General features: G+C 44.5%; 1 protein-coding gene across 4 annotated transcripts in view; it reads right to left on the reverse strand.

Moving 5' to 3' along the window:
* Positions 1-11,588: 11,588 nt before the first annotated feature.
* The window catches only part of TMEM209 (transmembrane protein 209), a 30,202-nt gene continuing 21,755 nt past the window's right edge, over positions 11,589-20,035 (reverse strand). For all 4 annotated transcript variants that reach the window (XR_012011170.1, XM_072784563.1, XM_072784561.1 and 1 more), the window contains 4 exons: positions 19,463-19,577; positions 19,273-19,370; positions 18,152-18,225; positions 11,589-13,529 (listed from right to left, as the gene is read on the reverse strand). Coding sequence is in view for 3 of the 4 variants with exons in the window: in XM_072784563.1 (XP_072640664.1) it covers positions 13,475-13,529; positions 18,152-18,225; positions 19,273-19,370; positions 19,463-19,577 (342 nt within the window). In the remaining variant the exon portion in view is untranslated. The remainder of the gene's footprint in view (positions 13,530-18,151; positions 18,226-19,272; positions 19,371-19,462; positions 19,578-20,035) is intronic.

Raw genomic sequence — 20,035 nt, forward strand, 5'->3', positions numbered from 1 at the left:
CCAGGAGGGAAGTCAAGCCCAGATGGTGTGATCCGTTTCCCAGGCACTCTGGCAAGGTCACTGGAAGGGCCAGCTGGCGGCTTTCTTGTTATTGTAGAGTTATTTTATTCTTTAACATTTTACTGATTAAAGTCCTTAAATCTCAAGAGGCCAGATGGAAGCCAAATAATATAGCTCTTTTGGTTTCCTTTTAATGAGATCAGGGTTGGGCGAGGACTCGGATAGGACGGAGATGGAGAAGCCGTCTGCTGGGGGCCCTGGGACCGGTTGCCCAGAGGGCTTGCTGAGCTGTGATTTCTTTCATCCTCTTCCCTGTTGTCAGCCCCTATTTTCCAGAAGACTCTTGTAATGGTTTCTGTAGGACTTTGTGCTTCACAGTCTTCAATTAAAATTTGACTCAGCTTGAGGGGGGTTAGGTTGGGGAGACCAAGAAGCCTGCCAAGACATTTGACCCTTGAAGCCCACCCCCCCAATGCTCCTGCTCCACCTGGAGGCTGCTTGACACAGAAGTGTGGAGGGGGCCCTCCCCTAGACCCTACTGCCTGGCGGTAACGAGGGGCAGCCTCAGGTCCTGCCCCCCTCAGAAGAGCAGGGCACTCCCCGTTCTGGGACGGAAGGGCCTGAGTCAGTCTCACCGGGCTCTCCACCTGCGGGAGAGGGTGGGAGGGGGCGGGAGGGGCAAGATGGCCTCGGGCCAGGAGCCGCCCTAAGGGCCAGCCAGGTGTGGGTGCCGAGGAGGCAGGGCCTTGTGGAGCGGGGCACCAGTAACCCCCACGGGCCCCTTAGAGCCTCTCTGGTCCCCCTCGAAGCTCTTGCTGTGTTCTTCAGCAAGCAGTTAGCATCAGCTGTGTACACAGCCCCACATTACACCCTGGGGTGCAAAAAGGACACAAAAATGAATAGGAAACGTGCCTGTTCTCAAGGATATTCGAAAAAGGTCAGGAAACACAAATCTCCCCACAAAAATGGCCCAAGGACAAAATCCCAGCCACCAGCGCAGACTTACAGGACATAAACCACGAGGTTTCAAAACCTGGGGCCAAGGGGCCTAATCGGAGGTAGCATTAAAAGTTCAAAACCACTAGCATGCAGGGGGCGACTGTGCCCCAGGGAGATGTTCGCCACACGTAGAGGGGTCCCCCCTTCACACACTCTCCTCCTCAGCAAGTGTGAACGGTGCTCCCTGGGTGGGGGGTGGGTCCTGGGCGCTCACCCGGCCTCATCAGTGGCTCCCAGACCTGAGGGCGCAGAGTTTTCTGAAGACCTTGTTTAAAAGTGCAGAGTATGGGGATCCCTGGGTGGCGCAGCGGTTTAGCGCCTGCCTTTGGCCCAGGGCGCGATCCCGGAGATCCGGGATCGAATCCCACATCAGGCTCCCGGTGCATGGAGCCTGCTTCTCCCTCTGCCTGTGTCTCTGCCTCTCTCTCTCTCACTGTGTGCCTATCATAAATAAAAAAAAAAAAAAAAAAAAAAAAAAAAAAGTGCAGAGTATGAGACCCCACCAACCCCAGAGGTTCCGCTTCAGTAAACTGGGGCTGGACCAAATCTGTTTATAAATATTTTATTTATTCATGAAAGACCCAGAGAGAGAGGCAGAGACACAGGCAGAGGGAGAAGCAGGCTCCCTGCGGTGACCCCCATGCTGAACTTGATCCCAGGACCCCGGGATCATGCCCTGAGCCAAAGGCAGACCCTCAGCCACTGAGCCACCCAGGTGACCTCAAATTCGTGTTTTAAAACAGGTCCACAGATGGTTCTGTTGTGAGAGCATCTGTGAATCACACTTTGGAAATCGGTCCTTTAGGACCTCAAACCTCTGTCAGAGGCTCAGGAAGGGAACATAGAGGGAGAGATTTTTCACTGTTTTAGGACTCCTATGGGAAGCACCGTTGCACCCTTTACTCCCAAAGTCTCCCCACACACATACCACATACCCAACACATAAGACACGTGCGCGCACACACGCATCGCGAGCCACACACCCACACACGCTACACGCCAACAAATGCATATGGGCCTATTCACTCCCGTCCTGAGCCAGAGTCCCTGGCTGGGGCCGATCGTGTGTGACTCAGGGAGGGCAAGGTGGCCACCCACACAAGCGAGGCAGCAAGCAGGCGGGCCTGAAGGCGGGCTCACCGGCGCCCTTTGGCCAGCGGAGACCAACTGCGGCAGCGCCTCACCCGGTCGTGGCTGCGGAAGGGTGAAGGCCTCTGGCTATTGCTCCTTTATCAGCTCTGCTGGGAAAGAACCTCTTCCCTCTCAGCTGAGGATTTATTGATCTCATTTTTGCAGACAGAGAAAATGGATCAGGGGAAGGGAAGCGACCAGGCCGCGGGCTATGAAGTGTTCAATAACGTGCTGCCCGTGGCGCAGGCGGGGACGACACCGCAGGCCCTTCCCTCTCCGAGGTCCCTCTCCGAGGTCTGGCCAAGCAGCGGAGAGGCCGTCGGCTTTCTGGGCACACGCCAGGGCCCCGTGCCCCCCCCCCCCCGACCGGGGCAGAGCAGCTTCTCGAAGGGGCAAGCGCCAGAGACCACGGCAGGGGGCACCTCCCCCCGCCCGGGCGCCAGGCACAGCCGCGGGAAGGCTAAGGCCCCGCGTGTGACATCCCCGGGAACCTCCCGGAGCACACAAGCTGGAAACGCCGGTGGAGCTGGCGGGGCAGCCACGGGCCGGCCGTGGGGAGCAGAGGCCGCGGGCCACCGGCCACGCCTGGGCCGCAGCAGCTCCCGGGAGGGCGGCCGCGCCCCGCGTCTCCTCCCGCCCCTCACCACGGCCCGAGCGGACGCCGTCGACTCCCGTTCCGAGTCTTCTGGAAACGGGGGCTACAGGCGCCTGCGGGACGCGGGGCCGGCGGCGGGGCGAACCCCGCGGTTTCCTGCGCCCACGACTCCCCAGGGCGCCCTCCCCTTCCCTCCCCTCCCCGCCGGGGGCCGCCGCCCGGCTCTGCGCTCCCGCTGCGGGGGGCGGCGAGGGGGAGGGGTGGGGGGCGGGTGGCCAGCGGCGCCCCCAGGCGGCGGACCCCGGCCGGAGCAGGTGGCCGCGAGAGGCCGGGTTAGCAGGAGGCCTGGCACCGCTCCCGGGCCACTGCGCCGCCCGGCTCCGGGCCGGCACCCAGGGGAGCCCGCGGCGCGCGCCGCTCCGGGGGCTGGATGCGTGGCTGCCGGCGGCCCGCTAATCCCTCCGTCCCCCCGCCCCGAGGAGCCCCGGGGAGCCCCGGGGAGCGCGCCCACCCGCCGCCTCCGGCTCCCGCTTCCGCCCGCTCGCGGTCCTGCAAGCCCGGCCCCGCCCCGTCCGTGCCCGCGTCGGCCCGCGGGGGGCTGTCCGGCCGTCTGTCCGGCCGGAACCTCCCTGCCCATCTCCGCACGGAAGGCCGCAGTCCCCCAGCCTGCAGGCGTCCGGGGAGGGAGTATCCGAGCGCCCGCCAAGCTTTTCAAGCCCCCGTTCAGCTATGACCTGTGGCACATCCGTAAAAGGAGCCGAGACAGAGCGGCTCCGGGTTTTGTCTCTGCCTTGACCATACAGGCCGGCAGAGGAAGGTGGCCCTCGTGGCAGTGGGAGGGCCCGGCCCCGCAGAGCCCGCCTCATAGCACAAACGACCACCTGCTCCACCAGCAGTGTGGAGGCCGGTCCTCTAGGGTGGGCTGGGACACCAGCACAAGCGGGACCCTGCGCAGTGAGTGGCAGGCCCTCTCTGGGCTTCCCCCGCTTCTGTAAAATGAGACAGCCGAGCTGCTGGATCCCCAAGACCACTGCTTCCAAGTTCCCCAAGCCATGACAAGGAAAAACAAAATCTTACCTAAAAACTGCAGCAGCCCCCCAAGCCAGCATTGCTTGCATGCGGGATTTCACACTATAGAGAGAGCTCCCAACGAAGGCTAAACACAGAGCTGGCCTCACAGGCCTACCACCCGCACGGCCAGACCCTACGCTGACAAGGGCCTCAAGATAGGGTCAGTGCTGTCCTGGCGCTCTTGAAATTCTTGGCAATTTTAACAAGGGGCCCCCACATTTTCGTTTTTGCACTGGGTCCCACAAATTATGTAGCTGGTGCTCGCTAAAAATACTTAGAACATTGGTCGCGGAGAAGCATTTGTGGATGTCCCTGCCATGTCTGGCTCTACAGATCTTGGCACCTGGAATACAGAGATGTTGCACATTTCCTTACTTCAGTGCCTGGGGACCAGGGATAGGGTAAGCCAGTTTAAGAAGCATTTGGTGAGAGTTAAATTGTTCAAGGGGACTAGGTATCCTATATCCAGTTACTGCACAAACTCTGTGGGTTTGTGCAGATGTCTCCTGCAGTGACAGACAGCTCTTGTCGTCCACCATCTAACCCCTCCCTCTTCTGTTAGTGCTGAGATTACTAGCTGGCCCTGCTCCCTGCGAACTACCTTCCCCCTCTGCAGCCTCATGTATCCATGTGATTAAGTGCTGGCCAGTGGGACGGTGTACCTGGAGGTGTCCGCCACCCTCTGAGAGCCTTTCTTAATAGTTGGAGTGTGTCCTTTCTTCTAAGTTGTATTTTTGATCTATAACATGGCAGAGAAGTTATAAATCTTTAGACTAAGATCTGGAGTCAGAAAAATATATGCTATTTGTTATCATTTCATAATAGACATTTACATAGGTGAGTTGGCACGTAGTTGCCCATAAAGTTCAGTTATCCAGATAGGAAGAGGACATTCATGTCCCATCTTGAAGGGGATGTTGGTGGGGGTACATAAAATCTCATGTATGCGCAATGAAGAAGAGCCGAGCAGGGTAAGGGAGATGGTGAGCGACAGCAGTGCCGCTCTAGGGCGGCAGGCAAGGGCCCCGGGAGGAGGGGGGATCTGAGCAGAGATCTTATGGGGGACAGGAAGCAGCTGTTACAGGTAGCTGGGGGAAGAGCATTCTAGGAAGAGGGGTGGGTTCAAACTGTTTTGCCAAAAATGGGGATCTCTTCCTTAAGGCTGAGACTTCTGTTTCCAGCTACCTGTGTCCTCTCCATCTGGATGTCCCCATAGTGGCCCAAAGTCAACTTGTTTCAATTTCTCTTCTGTTGCAAGCCTGTTCGTTTCCTTCTTATTTCTGTTATTCGTGCCCCACTCTTCATAATCACCTAGATTGAAATCCTGGGGTTGTGTGTACCTAGCTAACTAGTTGTGATCACTTTTCTTCCACAAATGCTCCCCACTCTTCTCCACCATGTCTGGAGTCCAGGCCCTGGATTCCGGCAGCAGCCTCCCCACAGGCTTCCCTGCCTGCCGCGGCTCCCGCTTCCTCATCTCCGGGACACATCTCCGGACGGCGGGGGATTTTCCTTAGGCAAATTTCCTGTGACTCCATTCTCTGCTCAAAGTTTGAGCCTCTCCTATAAAGTCTGCAGCCCTTGGCCCCATACCTCACCTCAGGAGCTGCCTCCCTTCCAGCCTCCTCTTCCCACGCTCCTCCAAACACATCTTGGTTGGATTCTTGGCACCTTCCCAGAGACAGCCCTTCCTCTCCCGTCTTCATGCCTAGATTCCTGCTATTTTCCTCCTCCTACTGAAATTCAATTGCCACCTCTCCCACTGCAGCTTCTCACTCAGCAGAGCCTTCTCTTCCTCTGACCTGTAAAGTTCTATTTGCACCACTCCCCACCCCCACTGACTTTTTCAATCATACGAGCACCGTAACATTGAGAGGGAATTGAAAATGGAAAAACAGTCATCCACATTCCCATTTCAACAAGTGAGTTCACATTTGGATATTCTGTTCTAGTTGGCAATCTGCAGGCATATTTTTACATAATTGTAATCACAGTAGACATGTAACTTTTTTTTGCTTCTACCCAACATTGCCCCCCCCCCATATACATGGTCTTTTTTTAAAGTTGTAGGTTCACAATAAATCAACAGGTATCTCATTTAAGGACACATCTCACAGAGTTGAGGTACTACAACTTATTAAACCGTCCTGGCACTAAACATTTGGATGGGTTCTGTTTTTAAGCTGTTATGGACTACAAACTATGTGAGGGGGGAAAGGGTGTGTTAAGTCTTCTCTGTATTCCTAGCACCTCGCAAATTACCTCAAACAATATTTACTGGGTGGATGGATAAATCAATAAACAAATGCACACAATGAACATCTTTAGGCATAACTTATTTTTTCCTGTTGAATGTTTTCCTAGGACATATTTTCCTGGGATCAGTGAGCCAAAGAGGATTAATATCATGGTGGGTGGGCATTGCACATTGTGGCAGATTATATTTTTCAAGAATGGCCACATCAATATATGAACCATCCTACGTGATACAATGTAGGACCTCTCTCCATTGACAGGGGTGGCGTGGGGGTTTAGGTTCCCTTCCTTCAAAAATAGTCAGTCTTTGTAGCTGCCTTGATCAATACGATGCAGTGGAAGAAATGTGGAACTTTCCAGCCTAGGTTATAAAAGTAGGCTTCTGTCCCTATCTCCCCCACTCTTTCTCATGATAGTTGCTCTTGGAATTCAGCTACCATGTTATGATGTGGCCCAGGCCACATGTGGAAGCCCCATGTGGGCCTTCTGTTCATATTCCATTCGGCTCCCAGGCAACAGTCAGCATCAACCACTAGCCAAGTGAATGAACAAGCCTTGAGATGATTCAGTCTTCCAGGCCCCCCAGGAGAGAGATACTAAGTGATTATTTTTGTTTGGGGATGCTTTGTTACACAGCAGGAGTGACTGAGCACAGCCCCATGTTGTGTTCTGAAAGGGTTGTACCAATTTGTAGTGCCACCCGCAGTGGAGGAGTTTGGCAGTGGAGGAGTGTGGCCAGGGGGCACAGGATCCCACTGCGAGACAGACTGAGGGTAGAGCTTGGTTTCCTCATCAGAGAAAGCACATTTCAAAGCAGCAGCTCAGAAAACACATCATGTGTCCAATTAGACACATACTTAAACCAATCACAGCGTTCCCAGTCCTCACACCTCGCATCTACCCCAATACAGCTCCAGCCATGTCAGCTTGTTAAATGCCACCAATTTTGCACCCAACTAAGAAACTACTGGCAGGTGTGCATCTAGATGGCCCCCTCCCCAGCCCACCTCCTGGCCGTATACATACTCTTTACTGTTGAATCCATTTCCATAGAGCCCAACAAAGAGGAATGCATGGAAATGTACAACAGGCCCTCTAGCCTTCCTTTCTACAAGTTAGGTCCTTGCTTCTTTTCTTTTTGGCTACACTTACTGGCCAGAAAGCTCTCTATGGTCTCCAGCATGGAAAACACTTTGAAAATCCCAGTCCTAAACAAGAAAAGGACTGCTTTTCAAGTAGATTCTGTCTACTTAATCTAATTGTTGATCTAGCAAATATTTCCTGAGCATCCCACATGCACCTGCCCTCCAGGACCTGAAGGAAGCCTCAGTCTAAGAGAAGCTCCATCATTTAGAAGAGTTCCTTGTGTCCTTGGCACTGCCCCACTGTCATACCTACCAGGGCAGGGTCAGGAGGGCGAGCTAGCGAGAGCTGCAGATCTCTCACCAACAGAGACTATTGGGGGCAAGTGAGTGGGGAGGAGCTATGTGTGGGGAAACCAAGTTCTGAGGTAGGAAATAGTAGCAACTTACTCAGAAATACAGTAGTTTTAATGAAAGATACCTTCTCTGGAAGGAATATAGTGTCTCACTTAAGAGAATCCATAATTCTAGGATGTGGACTTTAGCCTCAAGTTCTATCCAAGAACTTGCACTTGATCTAAGTGCAGTCTAACCACAACTTTAAGGTAGTTAGCTCCAGGAATTTTCAAGATGGCTTAAAAAAGACTTTAAAGAACTCATACAGGGATCCCTGGGTGGCTCAGCGGTTTAGCGCCTGCCTTTGGCCCAGGGCGCGATCCTGGAGTCCTGGGATCGAATCCCACGTCGGGCTCCCGGTGTGGAGCCTGCTTCTCCCTCCTCCTGTGTCTTTGTCTCTCTCTCTCTCTCTCTCTCTCTCTGTCTAGCATAAATAAATAAATAAAATTTAAAAAAAAAAAAAAAAAAAAAAAAAAAGAACTCATACAGAACATTTAACTGGAAGCAAAGCATTGTGCTGAATTTACCTTTAAGAGTAGTTAACTAACTTGAGATGGAAGCCATGTAACACCTTTTCCAGTTCCCAGGTTTGGGGGCTGATGATCTAAAATCAGACTTGCTTCTGTCAAGTCTCACATTCCCGAGTTAGGTGGACGGCTGCTCTGCCCCTCAGGCTGTCCAGGGGATGATACCCCTCCTCATTAGGAACACAAGGGGGCCTTTTTATGGAGCTGGAGCTCAGTAAGCTAATGCCTGTAGTCTGGGCCAAAACTATCACAGAGCTGCCTGATTCCAGTCTACACACCATGTGTTTGAAGAAGAATCATGCCTGGCCGCTGCTCCTGAAAAAACAAGTTTTGCCCCCAACAGAGCAGATCACCACCTTCTGACTTTCCTCCTATGGGATGCAGGTCATGAAAGCAGAGTCTGATTCAGGGCTGTTATTTTTTCCTTCTAGTTTAGAAATGGGAAAGGAAGGAGAGTGTTTTCTTGGTAGACCAGAAAGCCCAGCCTTCAAGGGCACAAGGGCAGCACTGTCTATGCTGGGGAATGGCCAAATCTGGGATGGGGGAAGGAGGGCAGGAGCAGGAAGCAGATCCAGGTAGGTGAGGGGCGGGTCAAGGCTGTGAGGATCTCGTGTTCCATGAATGAGAAAGTTGCTTGACAATGCCAGAAGGGCCATTTCCTACTTTTATACTAATGTGCAATCGTGAGACTTAAAAAAAAAAAAAAGATTTAGAGAGGAGAGTACACACAAGTGCGTGCGAGTGAGTACTAGTGGGAGGGGCAGAGAGAATTTCAAGTGGACTCCACAGAGTGAGTGAGGAGCCCCACGCAGGGCTTAATCTCATCACCCAGAGATCACAACTCAAGCTGAAACCAAGAGTGGGACACCTGACTGCACCACCCAGGTGCCCCTATTTGGAGGCCTTTTATACAATTTTTTTTTAATTTTTATTTATTTATGATAGTCACAGAGAGAGAGAGAGAGAGAGGCAGAGACACAGGCAGAGGGAGAAGCAGGCTCCATGCACCGGGAGCCTGATGTGGGATTCGATCCTGGGTCTCCAGAATCGCGCCCTGGGCCAAAGGCAGGCGCCAAACCGCTGCGCCACCCAGGGATCCCTGGAGGCCTTTTAAAGCCATATTTTTCCCTTTATCCAAAACCACTGTCACTCATTTTTTTTTCCTTTTAGCTTCTCAGTGATCTCTGAATCAGAATCAGTGGAAAAGGTAATTGCCCTGCCCTAGTCAGCTGACAGAGCTCAGCCCATTCAGGCTAGTGGCTCCTTCAGCCAGACTGACTTTGGAATATTCATTTTGCTCTGGGGGCATTAAAGGATTTAACTACAGTTTTAAATTTAAATTACAGCATCCACAGCAGTGCCTGGGATCGTCCACATGGGGCTCCACGGTGAAATGTCCCTGGGCGGACGGGTTCCTGTGTACACGCCAGCCTGCTCTCTGTACATATTCTGCCGTACTAGATTCTTCTTCCTAACCCTAAGAATCCACAACCTGTTCCCCTGATCAATGAAGCTCAGTCTGTGTGGAAATGGAATTCCTGATGACCTTCTAGGGATCCTAATCGATATGTGGTTTGGAACTAATACCTAACAACCCTCTAGACTCAGCAGAAAGCCACTGGCATACCCAGGGAGATGTGGCAATGTCATCAGGGCCCAAGAAGCACCGGTGCTGGCTGTGTAAACTCCTCTCATTTTAAGTGGGAAGCCCCACCCCCCAGATCCTTCTCCAAAGCTTTCTTGCTTGAGTCCAGTCTTTTTTTTTTTTTTTTTTTTTTAAGATTTTATTTATTTATTCATGAGAGATACGGAGAGAGATGCAGAGACATAGGTAGGGGGAGAAGCAGGCTCCCTGCTAGGAGCCTGATGTGGGACTGGATCCCGGGACTCCCGAATCACGCCCTGAGCCACCCAGGTGTCCCTCGAGCCCAGCCTTTTGTCGCTGCCCAGAGTCAGGGGCAGCAGAGGTTGAAGCCACCTGGGGAATGGGTGGACCCGGAGCCCCTCGCAGTGGACCCTGTGACATTTGGGACACTGTGCCACTAAGCGCAGCAGCCTTGCCCGAGCTCACTGAGGAAGACCACCCCACCCCAAGAGGGCAGGGAACCGGCTGTCATTTTCCTGACACCCTGCTCAGACTGCCCTGCTGCTATCTAGTCCTGGGGCTTCCTCCTCCTTTCCCAAAGGTAGTTTTAGCCACTGTCAAGTCCTCCTGATCAGCAGGACAGCTCAGACTAGTAAAAAAGTAAGTTCTTTGGGAGAATGAGAAAAGATAGGAGGCCACATTGTTAGACTAAAAGTCACTCCTGGGTCTATTGCCATGGCTGCTGAGTGCCAGAAAAGGGGCACGGATCCAATCACCCTGGGGGAGAAATGACTGCCAGCTGGAGTGGTCAGGACTGGCTCCAAAAAATAGCAGGTTTAATCAGAGTGAAGTCTCAGGGCAGGGGCAGACTGTAGAGGGGGAGGGGGCTCCCCGGAGAGCGCTCAGGATAAGCAGGAGGAAGCATGTAGAGGCCAGCAAAAGCAGCCTGCTTGGGCTGGTGCCAAGGATCTGGGAGGATGAGGCTAGCCTGGGGCCAGATTGTGGGGGGCTTTAAATGTCAGGCTAAGGAATTGATCAGGGGAATGAAATGATCAAACAGGTGTTTTAGGAAGATGAATTTGAAGAGAATGTGCAGGATGAATGGGAAAGTCTGGAAGCACGGCAACGATTAGGAAGCTGTGAGATTAATTAGGCTGTTGTAGTAGTCCTGTGTGAGTTGATAAGGGTGTAAATGAGCACAGTGGCAGCACAAACGGAAAGGGACAGCTGCAAGGGACATTGTTAAGGAAGAATGGATGAGGTTTGCAGCCTGATTGGATTGGGGACCCAGGGAGCTCAAGGAATCAAAGATGATACCAGAGTTTGAAGCGTGGGCAACTGGCAGTACAATGAACTGAAAAAGAGGTTAGAGGAGCGAGCTGGTTTCAGCAGATGTGAATTCAGTTCCAGCCACAGAGAGTCTGCAGGACATCCAAGTGGAAATGTCTGACAGGTCAAAGGAGATAACGCTACCAGAGTTCAGGCGAGGCGTTATGGTGGCTGATGGATTTGGGCATCAAATGCATGCACAGAGGTGTTAAATGAAGTTGTAGAGTGAATGAGATCTCTAAGGAAAAGCAGAGACAGTGAAACAGAGGACCAAGACTGACCTTTGAGGAATGTCCACAATTAAAGGATTTATATTCCAAAGTTGAGTTTAGAAGTGCCACTCATATGCTGCACATCTTCACCATTGAAATATCAGTGTAAAGTGTTCCCATATATCAGCAGTTTGAGGAAGCCGAGCAGTATAGTATTTTTATGTCTCAGCGGAAACTAAATTATAAACACCTCGATATGCTCCTAAAACAAATTTGGCTGAAGAAAAGGCTGATATTCATAGAGGAAAGAAAAGATAAATGATACAGTGAACATAATCTAAAAGATTGGTGGATTTGATCCCACAAGAATGAGTCAACCGACGAAAAAAAAAACTTGTGAAAATATCCTATAAATAACATTTAATTAGAGAAAAGTAGATATTTACTCATTTTAACACAAAGACCAAAAAAAAATTCCCATATATGCAGTGCACTGTCTTACTGAAGTGGGAATTCTAACTAATTCATCAAAGTATTTTGAATAGGGACACTTGGGTGGCTAGTGGTTGATCATCTGCCTTTGGCCGGGTCATGATCCTAGAGTCCCGGGATTGAGTCCTGCATGGACTCAATAATTTTCCCTGCATGGAGCCTGCTTCTCCCTCTGCCTGTGTCTCTGCCTCTCTCTCTCTCTCTCTCTCTCTCTGTTGCTCATGAAAAAATAAAATCTTTTTTTAAAAAAAAAGTATTTTGAATAAAGAGTAACACTAAAGTATAAGTTGGCTCAAACATTTGTGAAGACTAGTCAATAGAGGAAAGCTACCCAGATCATAGTAACCACACTAGACTGACAGTATGCAAACAAAACAGCTTTTTTTTTTTTTAGTGTGGATCTCTAGGCTTTTCACATGTAGATTTCCTGTATATGGTATTTTCTTGACAGTCACTTACAAAATAAAAATATTATAGCTTTGAATTTTTGGACTAAAAACTGTTTTGTCCTATAAAGAAAAAAACTTTTTGTCTTTCTTTTGTGTTATTTAAAATTTTCTTCTCATTCCTTTTAATAAATATGCAACCGAATAGTTTAACAGCATAACAATTGTTACTACATGACACCTTCAATAACTTTTGAAATAGATTTTAACATATTCTTATATTTAACATGTTTAATTGATATTTTCTTCTAAAATATCATAGCAAACATATTTAACACACACCAAAACTAGTTAAAAGAAACTTCCTTTCCTTTGGATGTAAGACTTAAAAAACAGGAACTGTTTGAAGAACAGAATCTACAAATGATTAAAAATAGGCTGCATATACAGGACCAACAGGCAGTTACTCAGAAGATGCTGGTTTTAGTTGTTTTCAGGTTTACATAATGTGATAGAAACAGTCTCTAATATGTCAAACCAGAAAACAAATGCAATTGCTAACTAGCTTTAGAGATACTATATAGAGATATATAAGAAAATAGTCAAGCAAAACTCACAAACTTAGTCACTTCTTACTCTCCAGATATTCTGAACACATCTAAAAAATTTAAACAGATATTGTACGATCTTAGAGAACTCTTAAAATAATACAATATTATGGAACAGTCAAACTGAGTTATTAAAACCAAAGCAGCCATTTCTCGATGTCTTCAGCCTTTTAACCTAAGGCCCCAATAGTTTAACTCTATCAGTTACATTCAATCCAAGAGTTGGCTTTTTTAAATGCTGTCAAACCTCTTTCAATAATACTTAAAAATACATAAGGACTAATGCGTTACTTCGAAGTTTGCCTCTTTTCTTTAAATATGGGCCTTGGGCTGACTAGTACAACAGTGGTTAAGTACAGAGATAAAACAGCTGAATTAGCAATTTCCTCTTTTCTTTTTAAGTGTTTACACCAAAGAGTGCAACCAAAAAAACAATTTCTGCAGGGAAAAATCAGTTGGATGGTTCTCCTTTGTAGGTTACAATGAAAAAGGACTCAAATTTCTCAATGCAGGGAAATTGCACTGATTTGGACCAACAAATATCTGAAGGGTTGCAGTTTTATAGGCAACTGAAAAATCTACAAGGTAATAAAAAAAAAGTGAAAGTAGTGTCTCGTGGTGTAGAAGATACAGGACATACTTTTACAAGGAAGTTTCTTAATAGCTAATTTTTCGTTAAATCTAAAGAGTCTGTAACACACATATGTATCTTATTTCAAAAGAGCCAGTTACTCAGAGATGCTTAGATTCAACTTCTTCTGGTTCAGTCAAATAAAAGTCCAAATGTTTGGAATTACATGACCCACTACTCGCCAAAAATCCACAAAATATTCACACCAGACAGACCAAGATTAACTCTCCTATAAAAAGAGAGAGGGAAAAAAAAAAAAAAAGGTTTTAATGGAACTGATTGCCAAGCATTTAAGGTCTTTTTTCAAATAATGAAAACAAGAGTCTTGACAAGGAACACATTATTTAATCTATGACATTTAATGCTAGTCTGTAATGAGTTATGCTACCTATGGTATATCAGGTGAACCCTAGTAAATAGTAAATGCTTTCTTAACTGTGCTTAAAACCCAAATTTAGAACAAATGGACTAACTGGGTATGAAAAATTAATTTTTCAGTGGATCTCAATTACTAATACACCAGATAGAGTTAACTCAGTAATTTTAGCAAGATTAAAGTAAAAGTATCGATTAAAATTTTAAAATAGAGGATATAAGGATGCTAGGCCTCTAATTAGAGAACGTTACCTATTCAACTTGAATTAGGAATTTACTACTCTGGATGCTTTGGTGAATTTGTATGTGGGGATTACTGATACAGTGCAAACTAAACCCTACTGTATGTAACAAAAAGAAAATTTTACTTTTACTCCAGACTACTATATCATGTTCAAAGTACAAAGGGAAGAGAGCACTATAAGCTAAATTACTCATCTAACAAAGTAAGAAATGAACCTCCAATGTCTCTACCTGAAGAATCAAAAGAGCTACATGCCTCCTACGTGGAACTATGAGAGCAGTACTAGAAGACAAGTCTAAGTGAGTTGCAAGTGGTTGCCTTCAGTGGGCTTGCAGAACATATGGATTTGCTTACTTCTGTCATGAATGTACAGCACTACTGAACTTTTAAAATTATAAGTAGTTGTCAGTTTTGATAAAAAACTTAAAAAACATTACATATCATCTATCTATCTATCTATCTATCTATCTATCTATCTATCTATCTATCTATCACAAAAAGGCCTTTCAAAAAAAGGTAATATCTATATTAACTATTTTTTCCCATTTCTTCAAGGAACTTCTTCACCCAAACTGCAAATGATCGGGGGTACCTGGCTGGCTCAATCGGTGGAATGTGTGACTCTTGATCTCAGGGTTGAGTTTGAGCCCCACATTGGGTGTAGAGAGTACTCAAAAAATAGAATAAAGTCTTAAAAAAAAAAACTGCAAATGTTAAATCTCAATTTGTTAGAAATCTTGTTTAAATTTTGGCTTCTTTGTGTATGAGGCTAAGCATTTTTTTGTGTTTATCAACCATTTACACAATACTCTTCTGTGAAAGTCTTTCAGTCTATGACCATTTTTTTTATATTTTCTTTTCTAATGAATTTATATATGCTCTTTATATATGATGGATATTAGCTTGGATTTGCTGTATGTGTTGCAACTATAATACTTTATCTCAGTCTGTCATTTACCTTTAAGTTTTATTTATGGTTTATTTGCTGAACAGAACACTTCAATTATTGTGCAGTCAATTCTGTCTAGATTTTTCCCCCCTTTTGGAAGTAAAACATTCATCTCATTCCAGTAACTGCACAAATATCTGGCATTGAATTGATAATGTATTTGGAACAATCTGCTACTTTATGGGCATGATTCCAAATGGACTATATTTGAGCCACTTGCTTATTTCCTTTAAGTTACAGGATAGTTTTTAACCATTTGATTGTTTTAGAATGTATTACAAAGATTAATCGATCATATTTAAAAAGTTAATTTCAAAGCTTTTTTCCCCTTGGTTCAGGAAAAAAAATCTCAAATAAATAAAACATATCAGTTTTAGTTTAAAATGTTTCTTTACCACATGTAAGTTGCTCATTAAGAGAAGATAAGTACTTCAAAAATTGTATTAGTTTTTTTTGGCCTCCAAGTTAAGTTACTATCTCAGTAACTTTTTAAAAAAAGATTTGAGGGATCCCTGGGTGGCGCAGCGGTTTAGCGCCTGCCTTTGGCCCAGGGCGCGATCCTGGAGACCTGGGATCGAATCCCACGTCGGGCTCCCGGTGCATGGAGCCTGCTTCTCCCTCTGCCTATGTCTCCGCCTCTCTCTCTCTCTCTCTCTCTGTGGGACTATCATAAATAAAAAAAAAAAAAAAAAAAAAAGATTTGAGAGAGAGAGTGAGCAGGGAGGGGTGCACAGGGAAAGAATCTCTGATCAGACTCCCCGTTGAGCACAGAGCCCTATGAGATGTGGGGCTCGATCCTACACCCATGAGATCATGAACTGGGCAGAAACCAAGAGTCAGACACTTAACTTACTGAGCCACCGAGTAGTCCCCCACTAAGCACTTTTATCTTATTCTATTTTAAGTAAACTCTATGCCCAACATGGGGCTTGAACTCAGAACCCTGAGATCAAGAGTTGCATGCTCTACTGACTGAGCCAACCAGGCAACCCCACCCAACTAAGTACTTTTGAAGTTTTTCCATTTTTATGCAAATGACAAACTGTATATGGTACTCAACACAAACTTTGTGCTATCATAACAAATCATTTATGCATCAAAATGTCAATTTGGATCTACAGGAAAAGAGAAAATTCAATTAAAACCAAACATTTGGGGGATCCCTGGGTGGCGCAGCGGTTTAGCGCCTGTCTTTGGCCCAGGGTGCGATCCTGGAGACCCGGGATCGAATCCCATATCGGGCTCCCGGTGCATGGAGCCTGCTCCTCCCTCTGCCTGTGTCTCTGCCTCTCTCTCTCTCTCTCTCTGTGACTATCATAAATAAATAAAAAGTTTAAAAAAAAAAAAAAAACCAAACATTTGTTGCTAATTTAAAATATTTCTAAATTAATTCTTCACTTCAAAATAGCCTTTCAGAAAACAGGTGAAGAATAAAATTATAAAACAATATATATATATATTTTATAAAACAATATATTTATTCCATATTTCAAATACATATGTATGCACATATTTATAACTGAATACAGATGGAAAGTTTAGGAAAAAAATCTGTATTTGCTAAATGGAAGAATGTCTAAGACCTATTGTGAGGTTAAAGAGCAGGGCACAGGGACGCCTGGGTGGCTCAGTCAGTTAAGTGTCTTTGGCCAGGTCATGATTCCAGGGTTCTGGGATTGAGCCCCATGTCTGGCTCCCTGCTCAGCAGAGTTTGCTTTTCCCTCTGCCCACCTCCCTGCTCTTTCTCACATGCTCTCTGTCAAATAAATAAAATCATTTAAAAAATTAAGTTAAATTAATCGAACTCTAATTTAAAAAAAAAATTATATATATATATATAAAAGAAATTAAGTTAAATTAAAATAAACAAAAAGCAGGGCACAGAGTATTATGTTTGGGCATAATATATTTTTAAAAAATATTTTATTTATAAAAGAAATAAAAAATAAAAATATTTTATTTATTTATTTGTCAGAGAGCGAGCGAGAGAGTGAGAGCACAAGCAGGGGAAGAGGCAGGCAGAGGGAGAAACAGGCTCCCCACTGCACAGGGAGCCAGATGTGGGACTCAATCCCATGGCCCTAAGATCATGACTTGAGCTAAAGGCAGATGCTTAACTGACTGAGCCACCCAGGCATCCTCACAATACACTTTTTAAACAAAATGAAAAATAAAAACCAAAATCAACTTATTCCCAGAAAGTAGCATATAAACATACAACTGCTAACATTGGGTACTTATAGGGAGTGGTATTGAGAGGTTGACCAGAGGAGAATTCTCAATTTCTAATTTATATACTGCTATATCATTTAAGTATTTGTATACTGAGCATGCATTAATTTTGCAATTAAAAAAAATAAGGAAAAAACCATGTTAGTTTAGATGTTTCACAGAAGTGAGTCTCCTACTTAATCTTTCTTACATTAAAAAATATATGATAAAAGAAGCTAAAAGATGTTATATTTGTTTATAAATGACTGCTTATGTCTTTTAAAAATCTTTGCATCTAATATGTTTAAGGACAGGAACTTGGCTTTCTCTAAAGCAATGCTGTCCAATAAACTTATATGATGTCAGCCACAAATGCAAGCCACATACATAACCTAAGAACTGGAGTGGAACCCAGATGTTTTCCACTCCATGCCTTTCCCCTCACATTTTCTTAACCTCAGGTTTTTAGACTCCCAGACTTTGCATTACCAGGCTTCCCCAGCTTGAACTGCAGTCCACTTTCTTCAAAATATTATTTGATACACTAAAATTTCGAATCACCAAAATGACCACCCAATAATTTTGAATTTATAATAGTATGTGAGCTGCATTATGACAAATTTAGAGTAACAAAGTAATGAACAATTTCAACTGACCATTTTTCCATCCCACTTATATGGAAAGAGTGCTGACTCAATCTCTTTGGAAATATAAAACATTTTACAGAAGACTTTGTGTCTAATATGGCATGGCTTTTGTTTTGCTTTTACATTTTAAAGTGGCAAGAGCCTGATATAGATCTCAGAGCTGTTTCTCTGAGGGACTCAACTATAAAGCCAATGATGTGGTCCAATGGCCTTCTCAACAATAGGGAAATGGAGGTCAGTGAGGAACAAACAGACTTGCCCAAGTGAACAGACTGTTTAGTGACAGAGCTGAGTTTGCACCAGAAGCCAGATCTCTTGTTCAGTCAACAGTCCTTACAGTATATGATGCTGCCTTCTGCAGAATCTCAACACAGGAAGAAAAACGGTAAATAAAGCACTTGTGTTTTTAAAGCATCAATACCTACCCAAGCATTCCTGACTCTTTGGTCTTTATGATGTAAAGAAACATTAACAATGTATGAAACATATTATTTCGGCCCTGGAACAAAGACAAGAGACGCAAAATTTAAACCAAGCCAAATAAAACATTATGTAAACCAAACAAAAAGAAACAGATCCTATCAATTCACATTCTACTAACTCAGAATTCCGTGTAATTCAGACTTTCATTTGCATGAACTTGGACAGAAACTTCAATAGCCCAAAATATTAACATTTACAAAGTTGAAATATTAAACTTGAAAAAAAAAAGGAAATTAATATTCTCTTCAAGGAATTCGATGGACAACAAAATTCAGACAGTGTAAAATTTCTTAGTAAAGAAGCTGATAACAACAGTAAGTGCAAAGGTCATCAGCAGAACTGATGTTTGCAGTCAAGAGTAAAATACCTGAATACAAATGTACACTAGTACGATAATCTTTTGTATCAAGTATTTTGATAATATATTTTTTAAAACCTTGAAAATACTCTGTAACCTAGAATTCTACTTTTGGACTTTAAGCTAAGAAATTACACAAAATGCAGATAGCTATATCCATAAAGATGAATACTCAGCAGTGTTTATGATAATAAAGAATTAAAACATTCAAAATGTTGAACAATAGAGAAATGATTGAATAAATTATGTTACAATCTTATGATAAAGTTTTTTTACAGCTATTAAAAAAGTGTTTCTATGGAAGGTTTTTAATGAAATGGAAAATTACGGTTTTTTAAGGTAATTAATTTAAGGTAATTAAGTTAATTTTAAAAGGAAATAAAATTACATAAATAATGTTTTCAACCCACAAAGTAGCACAAAGAAAGACCAAAAAAAAATTTACCAAAGGCAATACACCAAAAATGTTAACAATAGCTGCCTTTAAGTAATGGAATAATAAGTGATCTTTCTTCTTTTTCTTCATACTTTTCTAAATTAAGCATATATTACCTTTATAGTTAAAAAAATGAGATATTCAAGAAACATTTTCCCTAATTTAAAAAGTTTACTTGTTCCATAAACAAGGGATTCTAATTTTTAAAATATTGTCAAAGCAAGTCATCCATGCCATTCTGTAATAGCAATTTCTACATTTAGAAATACCTTTGGAAGATTGTAGACATGACGCTGGTAGATTAGCTCATAATGGGGAGGGTTGATAGCACTTTGATAAATGCAAAAAACATTCTCATTTGTCACATCTGTAAAAAAAGTATGCTACATTAAAAAAACAAGCCAACCTCTAGACATATCTCATGTGAAAATCTCAACTCATTCTTTAGGAAGTTTATACCTGGTTTATTTGGTGTCTGAACAAAGTGCTGAGAAGTAAATGTTTTTCCATCAGGGTACTTAGGATGTGGAGGTAATCTGGAATCGAGGTAGGTGCAAAATACATGCATGATGATCTGAAGATGAGGAAACAATTTTTCAAAATCAGCATGAAAATCTATCATGGCTTTAAGCCTCTGTCTATAATGACTCCAATTTTTAAATTTTTCCCTAAAGAGAGAACTAGCAAAAAATGCTTTCAAGTGGCTACATTTCTAAGATGAAACCAAAAAATGAAAAGAGAAAAAAGCAAGACATTCCCAGTTTTCTGTTAAGTGAATCACTCATACTCATATAGATAACAAAAAAAGAGAGAGAAATACACATATATTCTCAATTTGAGTATCAGCATTTGAAACTTCATTTTTACACATTTAAAATAAAGAACACGATCTTGAAAAACTCTTAAATGCTCAAAAACATTATACTCTTTGATCTCATCAATCTTAATTCTAGGAATCTTTTTTTTTTAATTTAGAGTGGGGGGGCATGTGGGGAGGGAGAGAGAGAATTTTAAGCAGGCTCCACTCCCAGA

The sequence above is a fragment of the Canis lupus genome, chromosome 18, assembly GCF_048164855.1.
Source record: "Canis lupus baileyi chromosome 18, mCanLup2.hap1, whole genome shotgun sequence".
In the NCBI taxonomy this organism is placed as follows: domain Eukaryota; kingdom Metazoa; phylum Chordata; class Mammalia; order Carnivora; family Canidae; genus Canis; species Canis lupus.